The 20,365-nt window shown below is 40.7% G+C and overlaps 1 protein-coding gene across 1 annotated transcript in view; it reads left to right on the forward strand.

Moving 5' to 3' along the window:
* Nucleotides 1-20,365, forward strand: part of MAOB (monoamine oxidase B) — a 118,146-nt gene that overhangs the window by 73,069 nt on the left and 24,712 nt on the right. Inside the window, exons 4-6 of the mRNA XM_072818350.1 lie at nucleotides 9,148-9,252; nucleotides 9,981-10,072; nucleotides 16,187-16,328. Coding sequence (XP_072674451.1) covers nucleotides 9,148-9,252; nucleotides 9,981-10,072; nucleotides 16,187-16,328 — 339 coding nt within the window. The remainder of the gene's footprint in view (nucleotides 1-9,147; nucleotides 9,253-9,980; nucleotides 10,073-16,186; nucleotides 16,329-20,365) is intronic.

Here is a 20,365-nt window from a genome sequence, read left to right on the forward strand (position 1 = left end):
AGGCTGTGTGACCTTGAACAAGTTACTCGACCTCTCTGTGCTTCAGAACTCATCTATAAAATGAAATCTACAATTAGCAGTTTACTCGCTGGGTTGTTATGAGAATTAAATAATTTTTAAAAATATTTTATGTATTTATTTGATAGAGCACAAGCAGGGGAAGGCACAGGCAAGGAATTGGGAGATGCAGATTCCCTCTGAGCAGGGAGCCAGACGCAGGACTGGATCTCAGGACCCTGAGATCATGACCCAAGCCAAAGGCAGACGCTCAACTGGCTGAGCCACCCAGGCACCCCTAAATTAAATAATTTAATGAAAACTGTTAGCCCCATAATGTTTCATAGTTACAATTAAGAGGCTGGGAAGCTTCGTGATCAAGAGTATTGGCCTTTGAGTGTCTGAATTTAAATCCTGCTGCTGCTTATTAGTTATGAGACCCAGAGCAAATGATCATTATTTCATCTCCCTCAGTTTCTCCATCTGAAAGGGTCATTGCGCAGATTAATGAATCAACACATGTAAAGAGCACAGAAAAGGGCTTGAACAGAGTACACACTCTGTGTTAGCTGTTGTCATTGTTGTTTGTTATTATTATTCTCGTAGGGCTTTGCTGAATACCTTCACCATCTCCACCCCCATCTTCCCCATTTCTCCCTACTTGGACAATTCCAGGCCTTTCGTGTGCTCCTGAGCTTCTGGCTGGCTGCAAAAACCTAGCCACTGTCTGCCCCTTGTTCCGGCTTCACCATGTGGTGATGCAGGCAGAAGACCGTGTCCAGGGGCACCTGGGTGGCTCAGCGGTTGAGCATCTGCCTTCGGCACAAGACACGATCCCAGGATGGCGGGATCAAGGCCCATGTCGGGCTCCCTGCTCAGCGGGGAGCCTGATTCTCCCTAGGCCTCTACCCCACCCGACCCCCCCACTCATGCTCTTTATCTGGCCCTCTCTCTCTCAAATAAATCTTTTTTTAAAAGCCAAACATATGTGGCCTACAAGAGACTCGCTTTAGACCTAAAGACACCTGCAGATCGAGAGTGGGGGAGTGAAGAAATATTTATCAAGCAGTACTTGTATTGGACAAACTAGACTTTCTTGTCCTTGTATTGTTTTTATCTTACTTTGGTATCAGGGTAATACTGGCCTCCCAGAATGATTCTGAATGAGTGCCCTCTATTCCATTATTTGTAAGATTTTGATAAAGATTGTCATTATTTTTTTTTAAGTGTTTGGTAGAAGTCACCAATGACACCGTGTGGTCTTGGGCTTTTCTGTGCTGCAAAAGTCTTGATTCCTCATTCAACTTTCATTCCTGTTACTGGTCTAAGAGTTCCTATTTCTTGGATTCGAGATTGAAGATTCCATCTTGGTAACTTGTGCAGTTTTAGAAGTGTTCTGGCTCTTTTTCTAAGTGATCCCACTCCTTAGTATATAACTGTCTCTAGTACTCTGTTATCACACTCTGGATTTCTGTGGTTATCTGGTGTCCTGTGTTCCATTTCTCAGTTTGGTTTTTAAGGTTTCTCTCTTTTTTTTGGTTGGTAAAGCACTGCCAACTTTCTTCACTTATTTATTTTTTTGGAAAAACTGGCCATGGTTTTCAATGTTATGCTGTTTATTCTGGTCTCTCTTTTATTTATTTCTGATTTTTCAGCTAAGTTTCTTCTTTTTCTAGTTCCTTGTGGTGTCACGGTAAGGTGTTAATTTGGACTTTTTTTCCCAATTCAAGAATTTATAGCATCGATTTCACTCAAACTCCTGCTTTTGCTGCATCCCATAGGTTTTGGAATATCATGTTTCCTTTTTCTTTTGCTTTGAGACATATTTTTATTTGCCATTTGATTTCTTATTTGACCCTTTGCTTGTGCAGTAGTGTACTGTTTAATGTTTACATATTAAATATTTAATATTTGCATTGTAGCTTTTCCAGTTCTGTTTTAATGTTGGTCTTTATTTTGTACCATTGTGGTTGGAAAATACACTTGGTAGGATTTCAGTCTTCTTAAATTTGTAATATTTTTCTTGTCTCTTTTTACTTGATTTAACCAGGGGATTCTTTTGTGCATACTTGAGGATAATGTGTATTCTATTGTTCTTGGATAGAATGTTATATATATATATATATATATATATATATATATATATATATATATATCTTTTGGAACCATGAAAAAATATTTTAATTCATAAAAATGTTTTAAAAATTAAAAGTCAAACATAAATCTTCATGCCAAGAATTTAGATGTAAGAATTTATCCAAGGGAGATTAATAAAAAACGTGGATGTGGATTTATAGGTAAGAAGTGGTTGTATAAATGACAGGACGTTTATCATGCTCACAAAACCATCAGCAACATCTGTTTAGTGGGAGTCCTGTTTGCTATGTATAAACTTGCCTAATTCGTACAATGCCCCTGTAAAATGGGTACCATCATTCCAAACTCACAGTTAAAACAGCACAAATGTCAAGCAACTTGCCTACAGTCACACATCGATCAAGTTTCAGAGTGCATTTGAATCAGTTCTGTTGACCTCTTAAAGACCATCCTGTATCACTTCTCCTGAGATTCTATTCCAATGCTTTTCACACTTTTACGTTCTTAAAAGTTATTGAGAACCTCAAGGAGCTTTTGCTCATGTGGTTCTATCTAAATTTATCATATTGGAAATTAAAACTGATAAATTTTTTTAGATATTAATTCACCTGAAATAACAGTAATAACCTGATGACAATTTAACATATGTGTATGAAAATGTAGTTTCTTTTTTTAAAAGACTCTATTTATTTATTCATGAGACACACATGCAGAGAGAAGCAGAGACATAGGCAGAGGGAGAATTAGGCTCCCTATGGGGAGCCTGATGTGGGACTCGATCCCAGGAACCTGAAGGCAGACACTCAACCACTGAGCCACCCAGGCATCCCGGAAAAAAAATAGTTTCTAAAACAAAAAAAAAAAAAAAAATGAGTGAGTGGCATTGCTATACATTTCAACCAAAACAACATACTGCAACAGATTGAATGCTAATGCAGAAATGAGAATCCAGCTCTCTGCCATCAAGCCAGATGTGAAAAAGATATGCAAAAGTGTATATCTTCCTGCAGGTGTGCTTGGAAAAGGGAGACCCTCACAGACTCCCTGAATATACTTTAGGGACCCTGAGGGGGTTCTGGGATCACAGTTTGAGAAATTGCCAGTGTCTGCATATATGGAATATCATGTAATAGTCAAGGGAAGTATGCTTATCAAGAAAACAAATGACATGGGAAATATTTAGGACACAATATTGACTGGAAACTAGCCAGGCAATAATTGTATGTAAAATAGGCCCTCAAGTGTAGAATGGATAAAATATAGGGGAAAAAATGAAAGAAACATAGCTGAAATATTAATACCCACAATAGATTTCTGCTTGGTGGGATTATGAATACTTACTGTTTCTTTATAGTTTGTCATCTAAAATTTCTATATTGGATAAAACACACACACACACACACACGACATGTCACATCGAGCATGACTCCTGGGCTTCACATTCTCCCCACCAGCAGGAACATATGCCCTTCAGCCCTGTCTTACCTCTTCACAAGCACCCAACCTCCCTGAAGTGACCAAAGAGTCCAAAGAGCTTGGACTCCTCTATATCATGTTTGTCCCCTGACTTCCTTCCACTGTTTCTTCCAGAAAGCCCATAGGACAATGTGCTTTGGTCTCAAATCCCAGAATCTCTGTGGTAGTGTCTCTTCCTCATGGTGCTTTCTACGATGCTCACTCAATTTGTATCACAAGGATTTTGATATTAGGCACCAGCATGTACTTGTTGGCCGGTGGATGGTTCATGAGGATTTGCCAGACACTTCCGTCTCCCTCCCCACACACTCGTGTCCTTGACAGAAAGAGAAAAGCACAAGCAGGTTGAGGGATGCCTGGGTGGCTCAGTCTGTGAAGTGTCTGCCTTTGGCTCAGGTCATGATCTTGGGGTCCTGGGATCGAGCCCCGCATTGTGCTTGCACTCAGCTGGGGAGTCTGGTTCTCCCTCCCCTTACTCTTGTGCTCTCATTCGTTCTCTGTCTCTTCCTCTCAAATAAACAAATAAAATCTTAAAAAAAAACCCACACAAGCAGACTGAATAGTCACCCCTTACATGGGAAGAAGAAAAACCCCTTAGGACCAAGATGGAGGGGAAGAAAACTGTACTTAGCCAAACAATTCAGTTATTCAGGCGTTTTGCGTTTGTTTGGTCTCACAAACACTTTGGTTCTGCCACAAATCCCCAGCCACGACTTGAAGAAGGGTGCGAGTCCGGCAGATGTGGTTAGATGGTGTCTGCCTTGACACTGGCAGGGTCTGTGCCAACAGCCATGGCCACTCCTGGGAACGTGAAGACAGTTGTTTCAAAAACTGAGAATTCCAGTCTGACTCCTGGTGCTGGCTCTGGGAAAAGGTGAAGAACGCCTTGGAGGGGAGGGCAGAGTTTCTGATCCCTTCGGCCACCCTAAGGAATCCAGCGAGATGTCTTTGTATGGCCGTCTTGGATGCACTCTGCCCCTGGTAGGTAGGCTGGCTTGCTTCTTCACTATTGAAGTTCCATCCCTCACCCCCTTTTGTCTAAGTACCTTGGTGTGTATGAGGGGAAGGGGATCAGAGGTTGGCAGTACTCTGCTGGTGGGGATCTGCAAAGGCCCGAGCAAGTCTGGGCTCAATGGCAGACTGCAAAAGAAGGAAGTTAACAGTAGAGTAACACACCTGCTCTACACTGAGCGTGGCCCCCCTCAAGTTCATATGTTGAAATCCTAACCTGCAGTGTGATGGTATGGGGAGCTGGGGCCTTTGGGAGGTGACTGGATCATGAGGTTGGAGCCTTCTCGTGAGTGAGCTCAGTGCTCTTATAAAAGAGATCCCAGGGAGACCCTTTGTCTCATCTGCCATAAGAAGACCCAGGAGGAAGATGGCCGTCTCTGAACTACGAAGCCACCCCCACCAGAAACCAAATCCGCCAGCACCTTGATCTTGGACTTGCCAGCCTCCAGAACTGTGAGAAATAAATCCCTGTGGTTTAAGCACCCCAGTCTATGGTACTTTGTCATAGCAGCCCAAAAGGACTAAGACAAAGCATAAGTACCAAAGGTCATTTTGGAATTTAGGACATTCCAAATTTTGGAATTTAGGACATTTGCTTTGTCAAGCAAATAACAAGTTCAAGGTCACACTGCTAAAATGAAATCAAACATCTATTGCGAACTTACTAGGTGCCAGCATTCTATGCCAACAGGTCCTAGGCCTGCAAAGGTTATGATAACAACTGTAACGACTACAGCCATAACTCATTTATCGAGAACTTACCACCTGCCTGCCACTGTTCAAAGTGATTTATGTGGGTCCACTCAATTTTTCCAGCCCATCTATGAGGTAGTTACTGTTGTTCCATTTTACACACAAGTAAACTGAAGCACAGATAGGTTAAGCAACTTAACACAGCTAGTGAGTGGCAGAGCTGTGACTTGACCCAGGTAGGCTAGCTCCAGAGCCCATGCTCTCAGCTTAGATCCTGGTGAGTGACACAGAACGATAAAATGCAGGAAGCTGGTGCCCTGGAGTTAGTGGCAGATGGAAGGCTCTGGGACTCTGAGAAGTCAGAGTCACCCAGCTGCTACCATAATCCAGGCATACTTCTGTATGTACAATAATCTGTATTGTAACTCATCGGTTTACAATAATCTGGGCATACTTCCTGGAGGAAGATGATGGGGCTCAGAGATATTGACTTGGAAGCACTGATATCTGGGGCCCCAAGAATATTAAGCAACTCACTTTTTCTTTGTCAATGAACTTAAGAAGAGGCAGAGCTAGAACAGAGACCCACATGTCCTTTGTGGAGAGTGAGCCCATAGATCCGCAAATTTCCACTAAGTTCTATGTGCTGAACTCTGATATAGGCATGAGCACGGGGTTTTAAAAAGTCAGCATGCAGGAGCTCCTGGGTGACTCGGTTGGTATCTGACTCTTGATTTTGGCTCAGGTCATGATCTCAGGGTCATGAGATTGAATCTTGGATTGGTCACGGTGCTCAGCAGGGAGTCTGCTTGAGATTCTCTCCCTCTCCCTCTGCCCCTACCTTCACTCTCTCTCTAAAGTAAATAAATACAAAACTTCTTTTAAAAAAGTCAACTTGCGGGTAGCCCTGGTGGCTCAGCGGTTTAGCGCCTGCCTTCAGCCCAGGGTGTGATCCTAGAAACTTGGGATCGAGTCTCACATCAGGCTCCCTGCATGGAGCCTGCTTCTCCCTCTGCCTGTGTTCTCTGCCTCTCTCTCATTCTCTCTCTCTCTCTTTCTGTGTGTGTCTCTCATGAATAAATAAATAAAATCTTTAAAAAAATAAAAATGGGTAGGAAATATCAGAAAGGGAGACAGAACATGAGAGACTCCTAACTCTGGAAACGAACTAGGGGTGGTGGAAGGGGAGGAGGGTGGAGGGTGGGGGTGAATCGGTGACGAGCACTGAGGGGGGCACTTGACGGGATGAGCCCTGGGTGTTATTCTGTATGTTGGCAAATTGAACACCAATAAAATATAAATTTATTATTAAAAAAATTCTTGAAAACAAAAAAAATAAAAATAAAATAAAAATAAAAATAAAAAATAAAGTCAGCTTGCAAATTGAATGATATGGTATGTGAATTATATCTCAATAAAGCATTTTTTAAAAGCCACGTAGTTATATAGTACATTTTAAACTTACACAGAGCTATATGTCAATCATATCTCAATAAAACTGAAAGAAGAGGAGCAAACTTAACAAACGAGAAGTAACACTTGTGTGACCACAGATCAAAGTTATTATTTTGAGGCACCTGGGTGGCTCAGTCATTTAGATGTCTTCTTTCAGTTCAGGTCATGGTCCTGGGGTACTGGGATCGAGCCTTGTGCCACATCCCCTGTTCAGCAGGGAGTCTGCTTCTCCCTCTCCCTCTGCCTCTCTCTCTGCTTATGCTCTCTCTCTCTCAAATAAATAAATAAATAAAATCTTTTAAAAATAAAGTTACTGTTTTTTTTTTTTTTTTTTGCATGACTATAAAAAAAGAGGGGGCAGGAATTGGCAGGGTAGAGGCAAGGGAGAACTTTCTGGAGTGATGGGAGTGTTTCATATCTTGATCCTGGTAGGTGCATATATGTGTCAAAACTTCCAAAATTGTGCATTAAAATGGTTACATTGTTTTTTTAAAGATTTTATTTATTTATTCATGAGAGACACAGAGAGAGAGAGGCAGAGACACAGGCAGAGGGAGAAGCAGGCTCCATGCAGGGAGCCTGATGTGGGACTGGAACCCTGGTCTCCAGGATCACGCCCTGGGCCGAAGGCAGTGCTAAACCGCTGAGCCACCTGGGCTGCCCTAAAATGGTTACATTGTATGTAAATTATACCTTAATAAAGTTGATTAAAAAGAATGATGGTTATTTGTCAATTTGCCTGGGCCACAATACCCAGAAAAATTGATCGAACACTATCCTAGATGATTCTGTGAAGGTATTTTTTAGATGTGATTAACACTGGAATCAGTAGACTGAGTAGAGTAGATGACCTTCTGTAACGTGGGTGAGCCGCATCCAATCAGTTGAAGGCCTTGACTAGGAAGAGGGAATTCTGCCCACAGATGGCCTTTGGACTCGAACTGCAGTTTTCTTCTCTGGGTCCCCAGCCTGCTGGCCTACCTTGCAGCTTTTGGACTTGCTCAACCTCCACAGTTGTGTGAGCCAATTTTGTAAAATGAATCCCCTTCACACTCTGCTCCCCCCCACACACAGACACACATGCATACAGTTGTGCACACGCACATCCTGTTGGTTCTGTTTCCCTGGAGAACCCTACCCAGTACAAGAAGAAAAGTAAGCCTGCATCTTAAAACTTCCCTGAGGACCTTACGGCTTTGTTGGCAAGCGAAGACCAACGTGGCCACAGGATGAATACACAGATGAACTTGAATCTCTTCTCATTTCACAACACGTTTGTCAGCCTACAAGATCAATAGGAGTTGAATCTTTGCTGAATGAGTCAGAGTTATGGGGACATTTTGGTTGACCATGGACTTGAGTTATTCCAAGTTGGGTGAAAGATGATGTCGGATTGCACAGCCTGACTTCTGAATCGGTTTTCAGGTTGACCCAAAGTGGGTTTTGTGCATGTCCTTAACTGGCATTGAGTTAAACCCCCAGAAACGATTCACAGGTGGTCTTATTATCAGTCTTTGGAGAAATGTGTGCCCTTTATCTCTGTGGTGAGGTCACTCTACCCTGCCCGAAGAACCAGGGAGTGCAAATATGTCCCCAGAAGAGGCTTTAAACTGTCTCTTCTTTCTGCTTCTTTCTGCTTTAAGCTTGTGCTTCCTCTGGGAATTCCCGTGTTGATGTAGCACCTCTGATTCCTTGGGAAAGCTTGCTGGGCTCTGTTTCGTGGCTCTTCCTACGGATGTTTGCATTCCTACGATTGGTTATTCATCCTCTTCTAACTCGTATAACATTTAGAGTTGTATTTTTCTGATGCTCCTGATACATAGGGTCCCCTCACTCTGAGGCATTTGCAAGTATCACTGGAAAATGGGATTGCTTTAGGTAACCTAACTTCTGCACTGGCATTTCAGTCTTACATGGTAAGGGTTCTGATTGCTGAGAGAAACTCTTTTATTGTCTGTGGGGGATTTTTTAGCACCAAATTTATTTAGGTAACAGAGAGTTGAGATGGAAATCTCTATGCTAAAAAGTTAAGCAGGGTTCTCTGAGGACACAAGTGTGTGTGATACTCCCTTAAGTGTATATCATATATTAGGTGTATATCTGCTTTTGCTTGCAGACATTTAACTATTTTTACATTGTAGTAAATGCTTCCTATTAAAAATAGCTTGATTGGGGGCACCTGTGTGGCTCAGTTAGTCCAACTCTTAGTTTTGGCTCAGGTCATGGTCTCGGGGTTACGGGATCGAGTCCCGGTTGGGCTCCATGCTCAGCAGGAAGTCTGCTTGAGATTCTCTCTCTCATCTGTCCTTCCCTCCCCACCCCACTCGCATTCTTTCTCTCTCTCTAAAGTAATAAAATCTTAATAAATAAATAAATAAATAAATGACTAAATAAATAAAAATACTTTGTATCCCACAGGGCAAATCGTACCCCTTCAGGGGCCCCTTCCCACCTGTATGGAACCCAATTGCATACCTAGATCATAACAACCTCTGGAGGACGATGGACGACATGGGGCGAGAGGTAAAGCTTACTAAAGCTTCTTTGACTGAATTTGTATTTTTCATAATAAGTTTAGTCCTTCAAAGAAAGCAGGGACAGTGTATGAGCAATGCCTCTCGTGTTGTTTAGCACACAAAATCTCTCAGTAAAGGTTTAGGGAGTGAGCAAATGAACTGGCTTTTAACCGCTAAAAGAATGAGATGCCCACCAGACTGCTGGTTGTATCCACCAGTGAGAGGGGAGATCATACATCACTCAGGCTTCCTAGGATGATGTTTCTAATTCAGACAGTCCTTAGAACAGAGCAGAATAAGACTCCTGAGGTCTTTGCATCACCACCATGCGCAGCCCCGCAGCGCCTAAGTAAGGACACACAGGGCTTGACCTGAAACTCCAGTTTAGGCATGATTTGGTGCAGCCGTCTGACCCTTGTCAAAGAGCTGAACTTATGAATGTTCTCTCCACATGAGTGACTTAGCCATCAATATCTGGAAACAGCCCAACTTCAGCATAGCCTCCATTTATTGTGCAGGAAGTGTTACCATTAATTAAGTATGGATCCAGAGGCATAGATCTATAACAGGAAAGCTACAGAGACATTGGTTGTGCCATGAAAGTCATTAATGGGGGAACTTGGGAAGCCTACATTTTCCTTCTTCAAGGGAGAGTTTTTAGTACTCTTGAAACAGTTATTTGAAATGGAAAATTACATTGGTTTTCCCCCCCTCTGAATCCTTATCTGAGTGTAGATTCCCAGTGATGCCCCATGGAAGGCACCTCTTGCGGAGGAGTGGGACCACATGACAATGAAGGAGCTTCTGGACAAGATCTGCTGGACAGAGTAAGACTCACTATTAGGCACAGGCATTTACAGTAACCATCTCTCAGGTTTATTTAGCGGTACCATTCAGTGGGTGTGGAACCCTTTGTGTCTAAAACCACACCATTTGGCAAGATGGAATGCTAAAAAAAATGTTGAAACTGGATCCCAGGGGTACCTGGGTGGCTCAGTTGGTTAAACATCTGCCTTCTACTCAGGTAATGATCCCAGGGTCCTGGGATCAAGCCCCACATTGGACTCTCCATTCAGCAGGGAGTCTGCTTCTGCCTCTCCCTCTCCCTACCCTACTTGCTCTCTCTCTCTCACTCTGTCTCTCTCATTCTCTGTCAAATAAGTAAAATCAGTTAAAAAAAAGAAAGAAACTGGGTTCTGTCCCAAGGATGTCTATACATCTTCAGAATAGTGATGCATCACGAAGGTGATATTACCCTGTAAAGTCCTTAGAACAGACCAGAACGTGCCACCATCTTTATGTAGAACAACTTAAAGATCTCCAGTTCGAAGATCTCATTTATCAAGTTGTTTATATAGGAAAACTTTTGTAGCCCTCATTCGTGGTCAAGTGTAGAGATGGTGCATTAGCTTATGCCTCTCAAACACGTTATGGGATGGGGTGCCACCCTTCAAGGGTTTGAAGAGGAACTTCTAGAGAAATTCTCTGGATAATTCACAGTTGTAGAGTAAACCCGCACAACTGGACTAACCACTCCCCTTGATTGAAAAACATGCAACTTTGAGAGTCCAGCATTAAATTCTGGTTGGTAGAGCTGGGAACAGGCTACAAATTGTGAGACGATATAGACAGACAACATGAAGAGGCTTCCCTGATCTTGGACAGCAGAAAGAAAGGAAAGGATTGTAAGGGTCCAAGCACATAGTGAACTTCTGGTAAACAGAGTAAGAGAAATGGAAGCCAAGTTCAAGGCGACTGTCCTATCATGCTAAACAGCATTCGTTGAGAATGTGTCTGGGTCTGGGGTTGATGTATTCATTCTTCAGGCATTAGGGAGGGAAGGTGGACACTGAGAACTAAAAATAAGAACAAGTTTCTAGGAATCTCTCAATTTAAGACGTGGAAACAGTAAGAAAAACAATATTTACAGGGTGCCTGGGTAGTACAGTCAGTTAAGCATCTGACTCTTGGTTTTGGGTCAGGTCATGATCTCAGGATTGTGAGATCAAGCCCCAAGTCAGACTCCAGCATGGAATCTACTTGAGATTCTCACCCTCTCCCACTGCCCCTCCTCCTGCTTCTGCATGCTCTCTCTCTAAAATAAATAAATATATCTTTTAAAAAGACATAAAATGTATATACTTCTTGATAATACAAATTCAACTTTTTAGAACTCAGCTTAAAGGAGAGAGAAAAGATGAGAAAGAGAGAAAAGCATCAAGGAAGAGTGAAGGAGGGAGAAGGAAAGAAGGATATTCAAAGCATTATTTTTATTCTTTTTAGATTTTATTTATATATTCATGAGAGACACACACAGAGAGGCTGAGACAGGCAGAAGGAGAAGCAGGCTCCCTGTGGGGAGCCTGATGCAGGACTCGATCTCAGGACCCCAGGATCATGACCTGAGCCAAAGGCAGATGCTCAACCAATAAGCCACCCAGCTGCCCCTCAAAGCATTATTTTTAAAAGGAAAGTCTAAATGTCCAAAAATAAAAAATAGGATAAGTTAATAATGAGGTGTCCAAACATGGAATAATAGTCTATGATCTTTTAAAATCATGTTGTAGAGGGCACTTGGGTGGCTAAGCCATTTAACCATCTGCCTTTGGCTCAGATCATGATCCCGGGGTCCTGGGATTGAGTCCCGAGTCAGACTCCCTGATCTGTGGGGAGCCTCGTTCCCTTTCTCCTTCTGCCCTTCCCCCCAGTCATATGCTCTCTCTCTCTCAAATAAATAAATAAAATATTTTAAAAAATCATGTTGTAGAAAAATAATGGCTCTAAAAACTTATAATATTAAACACATAGAAATGCAGGCTGTCATTGAGTATGTACAGTGTGATATATGATCTCATTTTTAAAAAGGAAACTATATGCAATGCAGAAGCAATGGACATCCATCACAATGTTTTTATCACTTAATATTACAGTGCAAACATTTATCCATGTCATTGAAAATGCATCATTAAATATCATATTTTATGGTTGCAAAATATTTCATGGAAAGTGACTACCATAATGTATTTATCCATCATCATCCTGTTGGACACTTTGGTTACTTCCAGTTTTACATAATAATTATTATTATTATATAATACTCTATGATAAACATCTTTGTCCTTCTCCTGTGACTTCAACCTTCAAAAGCAACTAATTCTGGAATAGTAAAAATCCTTTTATTTTCATGAAATCAATGTCTATTATTAATTATATCTTTTTAAACACTTAGGCTATTTGCCACTTTTTTTGAGAGTGTTGTTTGCAATGTAACTTATTTTTATTGTAATACAGTTTCAATATTTTAAGTTCTATCCATTATATTTTTTAAAACATAGTAATTATCTGCATTAGTTTTATAACTTCCATTATGAAAAGCTTTTCATAAATTCAGGAAAATCTTTTCAGAGAGCTTTGAAACCCCTTGAGGATAGGACTAATTATATTCCTTTGGGATTATAGAGCTCTGACTTTCTACCGTAGTCCTTGGCCTGGGCCCAACCCTCTTAGGTAATATTTTAGGTTTTTGGCTGACAAAATAAAACATTCTGAGATATTAAGATTGTATGAACACAAGTTAATTGTTAACTTTTTGTAAGCAAAATCTACATGCTATCATTTTCTGGTTTTAAAGGAAGTAATCCCAAAAACATCCAACCTATTGTTACTCAAACTAAAGCACAATCATATATTCAAAGAATAATGGTGATCAGTCTTTCAGTTATTGTCACTTAAAAAGTGTATTTCAAGATAAAATAAAACAAGTAAAAAGTAAAACGTGTTTCTCAGAAACAAGTTAAATTTACAATGTGGTCAAGACTATGTAAATACACTTTTCAAAACCTAGAACTAAAAAAAGTCTCAAAAGGAAACCAGTGATTATCTTTTGGGGAGCAGAAATATGGAAGACTCTCATCCTCTCACCTTTTTATTTTATGAATTTTCCAAATTTTATATATTGTGTATGTATTTTTCATGTAGAAAAAGATAATAACATTTATCTTTTAAAAAGTCAACAGGGCAAAGAACATGAAAATATTATTGCACTAGCTTCCTTGACCTTCCATCCATCAGATGTTTTTCTTATTTCTTTTCTCACTAAAGCTCCCAGAGTAAATCAAATAAAGGATTAGGAAGGGCCTGGCCCTTCAGAGAGAATTGCTTTGAGAGCTCCCTGTATTTCAAGCCAGGATTATTTCTTTCCCACTCAGTTGGCAACAATAACAACTAGAATCACAGCAGTATTTTTGTCTTTAATCTTGGCTGTCTTTGCTGGGCCAATGTTAAATTTTAGTTGTTTATTACTCCCTTGACCTTATGCCCCCTAAATTCCCTTACAAATTAAGGAACAAACGGAATAAGACATTGGGAAACAGCAAAGGGATGTTTTCACTTTGAAGTAATATTTTAAACTCATGTCTGGGAGTTTGCTTTAGATAGATGCCACAAATGGCCTTTGCTAAGAAAGCATGAGTCAGCAATTTCCCTCTCTTCAGGTATGAGGAATCTTATGAAACTTATTTAAGTCACTTCAACTTATTAATACTAGTTTCAGGTATGATCTGATTTGAAGTTGTACCATTTAGTATGCATACCAATACTGCATACAACGTATTACTAACCTCTCTGAGACGCAGTCTTCAGACTGTGAACTGGGGAGAATTTGCTGTTTTATAGAATTGTTAAGACATATCAGTACAAGAGGTTTAAAACCCATGGAGTATGAAAGAGTTCAGTAATGGAAGGCAGTATTATTTATTCCACCCACGGAATAAATGGGTGGCAAACTCTGTCTCAGATATAAGCAGGTTAATACTATTCAAACTTAATTTCAAAGTCAAAAGTGGGGATTGGTTCTTACTAAAGACGTCCCAGAGTATTTGTTAGTACTAGTGAATTTTAGAAATGTTAGATAGGGGCACCTGGCTGGCTCAGTCGGTAGAGCATGCAGCTCTTGATCTCAGGGTTTTGAGCTCAAACTTCACATTGGGTGGGAGAGTAATTTAAAATAATTTTTAAAATATTTTATTTATTTATATATGAGATACAGGCAGAGACATAGGCAGAGGGAGAAGCAGGCTCCTCATGGGGAGCCCGATGTGGGACTCCATCCCAGGACTCCGGGATCATGACCTGAGCCGAAGGCAGATGCTCAACCGCTGAGACACCGAGCCCTCCCCAAAATGAAATCTTTTTAAAGAAAGTGTTAGATACAACTGAGTTGTTGGAATTGCAAGAGATCATTCACTCTCTGGTATGCCTCAAAATAGGATATAACCTTTCATTATTGTTGGCCTGCCAACCCCAAGCAAAAGTTCGCCTATCTGTGTTCTATTAATTGCTTTCCCCCTTATCCATCCTTTGAGCTTGTCTTCCATTAGACAGTGAAATAACTGAGTAAATAATTGGGAGTAGGATCACCTAGGTGGCTCAGTCAGTTGAGTGTCTGATTTTTTATTTCAGCTCAGGTCATGATCCCAGAGTCATGGGATCAAGCCCCATGTCTGGCTCTGTGCTCAGCACAGTCTGCTTGCCTGTTATATCTTCTCTCTCTGCTTCTCCCTCACTCCCCCTTCCCAATAAATAAAATCTTTAAAAAAAATAAATGAGATTAATTCTGTGTTTGGGACATGATCTAGTATATCCTTTGCATATTATAGATAATTTAAAAATAATGTTTAACTGATAACCATTAATGCAGTCAGTGATCCAGCAAGTAATTATTGGGTGCTTATTATGTGCCAGACACTACTTTATTAACAGGGACACTGCTGAGCATGAAAGTTAAGATTCCTATTATCATTGGTTGATATTATAGTAGGGGAGATAGCAATAGAAAATAGTGAACTGGGCGGCCCGGGTGGCTCAGCGGTTTAGCGCTGCCTTCAGCCCAGGGCATGATCCTGGGATCGAGTCCCACATCAGGCTCCTTGCATGGAGCCTGCTTCTCCTTCTGCCTGTGTCTCTGTCTCTCTCTCTCCTCTCTGTGTATTCTCATGAATTAATAAATAAAAGCTTTAAAACAAAGAGAAAAAGGAAAATAGTGAACCAATAATAAAGATAATTTAAGACAGAGAAGAAAAAAGTTCTAAAGACATTATACTGTGGTAAAATGACAGAGAATGCCAGGGTACTGGGGATATTGGAAGCTCATGTTCATTTTCATAAATGTAGAAGAGTTCGTCTTTCTAAGGAGATGTTAGAAGAAGTAGAGAGGGTACAGAATGACATAGAAAAAGTAGGCCTGGTCTAGATCACTTAGGGCTTTGCAGGCAAAGGTGAAAGATCCATCCAAATCCTATTTTGGTTTTGATAGGATGCCACTGGAGGGTTTTAAGCAAGAGAATGACATGACTGGATTTATACTATAGAAAGAGCACCACAGTGGGGAGGGGGTAAAAAGCTTCTGGCTTTGAGTGTGGTGAATGGATACCAGGTATGATGAGTGGAGGCAGAGAGACCAGTCTGGAAGAAATAATTGCAATACTCATAACAAAAGATGATGCTACATTTTTGGTAGTGATGGTGAGGTGATTGCTGAAAGACAGTAGGACTTCCTGATGGACTGGGCTGGTGGAAAGAGTGAGGGAAAGAGAGAAATTAGGTTGATTTCTAGAGTGTTGGCCTTAGCAGTCAGGTGATGCCTTTTACTGAGATGGGGATCACAGGAAGAGGAGCAGGTGTATGGAGAGAAATCATGGTAACACAGAATATGGAATACGAACTGATTCTGAGTAAGCTGTTTTGGTGAAGGGGAAAATAAATCTCATTCCCAAAAGCTCTGAAGTCATGTATTATAATGCTGGATTCTAGTGACAGTTTTCTGCCACTTGCCAAAGTGTGCTAAAGTTAGTCAAGTGAATTTATTGCTTGAATAACTTCCAGAGTATGAAGAAGGTGCCCTCCTGCATTTTCTAATTGTGCTCTTGTTTCTTCCTGGGCAGATCTGCCAAGCAACTTGCTACTCTCTTTGTGAATCTGTGTGTCACTGCAGAGACCCATGAGGTCTCTGCTCTCTGGTTCCTGTGGTATGTGAAGCAGTGTGGAGGCACGACCAGGATCATCTCAACAACCAATGGAGGGCAGGTACTCATCCATCCCCCCCAACACTGTTCCAACAGAAAACCACCATGCCTAAATAGAAGATTGGCATCATCCTTCAATCATGAACAGATGAAGAGGGAGGTAGGCTTGTGGATTTTAGAACTTTATGATGGCAATTCAAGGTGGCTTTTGTGAGGGACAGTCTGTTGTTAGGTACCCAGTGTGAGAATCTAGCACCAATGTGGTTTTAAGATCACCTCTCTGCTTTGCTATATATTTTTGCAATTTTCCATTTGGATATGCATCTGATTGTTCCTTGGTAAGTTTGTAGGGGACCATCTGATGAACATAGCTTAAGCACTTCTTGGAAAGCTCGAAAAGGAAAGTCAGAAATGCATTTTCAATTTCAAACACACACGCAGCACACAAAATTCATTCACTCGTGCCTTCTTTCATTCTTTCATTCTTTCATACCCTGCTTCCTGAGCCCCCGCATTGTATAAAGCTCTGTGCTAAAAAATAAAAAATAAAAAATAAAAATAAAAAAATAAAGCTCTGTGCTAGGCCCAATAGGAAGTGGAGATCTTAAATAACCTGCTTGGTGGTCATTTCCCTTCCTTCTCCTTCCTCGTTCTCTCTCCTGCTCCTCCTCCTTCCCCTCCTTCTTCTCCTCATCCTTCTCTTTTTTTGTTTCCAAGTACACAAGAGTCAGTTTATTGTAACTTTTCAAGAAGAGTTTCCACAAGGATCAAAGTTAGCATGTGTTCCAGGATTAATTTAAAAGGTAAAAATTTTTAAAAAAAATAAAAAAATAAAAGGTAAAAATTATCAGAAGTCACCTTATTCCCATTCTTGGTTGAAAAAAAAGAAAGTGTATGAATTCCATCAGACTTACTGTTAGAAATATTTTTACTCATTAGACCCAGGGCCTATTTTAGAGTTTAAGCATAAAAAGAAAAGCACTACGTTTAGGAAGATGATGCAAATAATTCCTCTAAATAGTAAGAACTTGCAAATCTAAATATACCTAAAATGTTAAAAAGAAAAGAAACCCAGTTTATAAATTTCATTTTTCACCTTAACATGGAGAAATGAAAAAAAAAACACATAATTTTATCTTATTTCTTTCCAGTTTTTTTAAAGATTTTATTTATTTATTCATTAGAGACACAGAGAGAGAGAGAGGCAGAGACACAGGCAGAAGGAGAAGCAGGCTCCACGCAGGGAAACCAATGCGGGACTTGATCCCGAGTCTCCAGGATCATGCCCTGGCCTGAAGGCGGTGCTAAACCGCCGAGCCACCCGAGCTGCCCTCCAGTTTTTAAATGTCCTTCATTTCCTTGGAGTTGGTAGGAACAAAAGTTTCATATAGTTTCGTTTTCATTCCATATGTAGAAATTATCTAAGTGGTATTTTTCTATATTTTTTATTGGAGTTTGATTTGTCCACATATATATAGTATAACACCCAGTGCTCATCCCGTCAAGTGCCCCCCTCAGTGCCCATCACTCAGTCCCCCATACCCCCTGCCCACCTCCCTTTCCACCACCCCTTGTTCGTTTCCCAGAGTTAGGAGTCTCTCATGTTCTGTCTCTCTCTCTGATATTTCCCACTAATTTTCTCTCCTTTCCCCTTTATTCCCTTTCACTATTTTTTATATTCCCCAGATGAATGAGACCATATAATGTTTGTCCTTCTCTGATTGACTTACTTCACTCAGCATAATACCCTCCAGTTCCATCCACGTTGAAGCAAATGGTGGGTATTGGTCATTTCTAATGGCTGAGGAATATTCCATTGAATACCTAGACTACATCTTCTTTATCCATTCATCTGTCAATGGACACTGAGGCTCCTTCCACAGTTTGGCTATTGTGGACATTGCTCCTATAAACATTGGGGTGCAGGTATCCCGGTGTTTCATTGCATCTGTATCTTTGGGGTAAATCCCCAGCAGTGCAATTGCTGGGTCATAGGGCAGGTCTATTTTTAACACTTTGAGGAAACTCCACACACTTGTCCAGAGTGGCTGCACCAGTTCACATTCCCACCAACAGTGCAAGAGGGTTCCCCTTTCTCCACATCCTCTCCAACATTTGTGGTTTCCTGCCTTGTTAATGTTCACCATTCTCGCTGGTGTGAGGTGGTATCTCATTGTGGTTTTGATTTGTATTTCCCTGATGGCCAGTGATGCGGAGCATTTTCTCATGTGCATGTTGGCCATGTCTATGTCTTCCTCTGTGAGATTTCTCTTCATGTCCTTTGCCCATTTCATGATTGGATTGTTTATTTCTTGGATGTTGAATTTAATAAGTTCTCTATAGATCTTGGATACCAGCCCTTTATCTGATACATCATTTGCAAATATCTTCTCCTATTCTGTAGGTTGTCTTTTAGTTTTGTTCACTGTTTCTTTTGCTGTGCAGAAGCTTCTTATCTTGATTAAGTCCCAATAATTCATTTTTGCTTTCGTTTCCCTTGCCTTCATGGATGTATCTTGCAAGAAGTTGCTGTGGTCAAGTTCAAAAAGTTGTTGCCTGTGTTCTCCTCTAGGATTTTGATGGATTCTTGTCTCATATTTAGATCTTTCATCCATTTTGAGTTTATCTTTGTGTCTGGTGTAAGAGAATGGTCTAGTTTCATTCTTCTGAACGTGGTTGTCCAATTTTCCCAGCACCATTTATTGAAGAGACTGTCCTTTTTCCAGTGGATAGTCTTTCCTGCTTTATTGAATATTAGTTGACCATAGAGTTGAGGGCCCATTTCTGGATTCTCTCTTCTGTTCCATTGATCTATGTGTCTGTTTTGGTGCCAGTACCACACTGTCTTGATGACCACAGCTTTGTAGTACAACCTGAAATCTGGCATTGTGATGCTCCCGGCTCTGGTTTTCTTTTTTAATATTCCCCTGGCTATTCGGAGTCTTTTCTGATTCCACACAAATCTTAAGAATATTTGTTCCAACTCTGTGAAGAAAGTCCATGGTATTTTGATAGGGATTGTATAAAATGTGTAAATTGCCCTGGGTAGCATTGACATTTTCACAAAATTAATTCTTCCAATCCATGAGCATGGAATATTTTTCCATCTCTTTGTGTCTTCCTCAATTTCTTTCAGAAGTGTTCTATAGTTTTTAGGGTATAGATCCTTTACCTCTTTGGTTAGGTTTATTCCTAGGTACCTTATGCTTTTCAGTGCAATTGTAAATGGGATTGACTCCTTAATTTCTCTTTCTTCAGTCTGATTGTTACTGTATAGAAAAGCCACTGATTTCTGGGCATTGATTTTGTATCCTGCCACACTGCCGAATTGCTGTATGAGTTCTAGCAATCTTGGGGTGGAGTCTTTTGGGTTTTCTATGTACAGTATCATGTCATCTGTGAAGAGGGAGAGTTTGACTTCTTCTTTGCCTATATGAATGCCTTTTATTTCTTTTTGTTGTCTGATTGCTGAGGCTAGGACTTCTAGTTCTATGTTGAAAGCAGTGGTGAGAGTGGACATCCCTGTCATGTTCCGGATCTTAGGGGAAAGGCTCCCAGTGCTTCCCCATTGAGAATGATATTTGCTGTGAGCTTTTCCTAGATGGCTTTTAAGATGTTGAGGAATGTTCCCTCTATCCCTACACTCTGAAGAGTTTTGATCAGGAATGGACGCTGTATTTTGTCAAATGCTTTCTCTGCATCTATTGAGAGGATCATATGGTTCTTGTTTTTTATCTTGTTGAAATAATCTATCATGTGGATTGTTGTACGAGTGTTGAACCAGCCTTGCATCCCGGGGATAAATCCCACTTGGTCATGGTGAATGATCTTCTTAATGTATTGTTGGATCCTATTGGCTAGTATCTTGTTGAGAATTTTTGCATCTGTGTTCATCAGGGATATTGGTCTATAATTCTCCTTTTTGATGGGGTCTTTGTCTGGTTTCAGAATTAAGGTGATGCTGGCCTCATAAACTGGGTTTGAAAGTATTCCATCCCTTTCTATCCTTCGGAACAGCTTTAGTAGAATAGGTATTGTTTCTTCTTTAAACGTTTGATAGAATTCCCCTGGGAAGCCATCTGGCCCTGAACTTTTGTG

Source organism: Canis lupus, chromosome X (assembly GCF_048164855.1).
Source record: "Canis lupus baileyi chromosome X, mCanLup2.hap1, whole genome shotgun sequence".
Taxonomy (NCBI): Eukaryota; Metazoa; Chordata; class Mammalia; order Carnivora; family Canidae; genus Canis; species Canis lupus.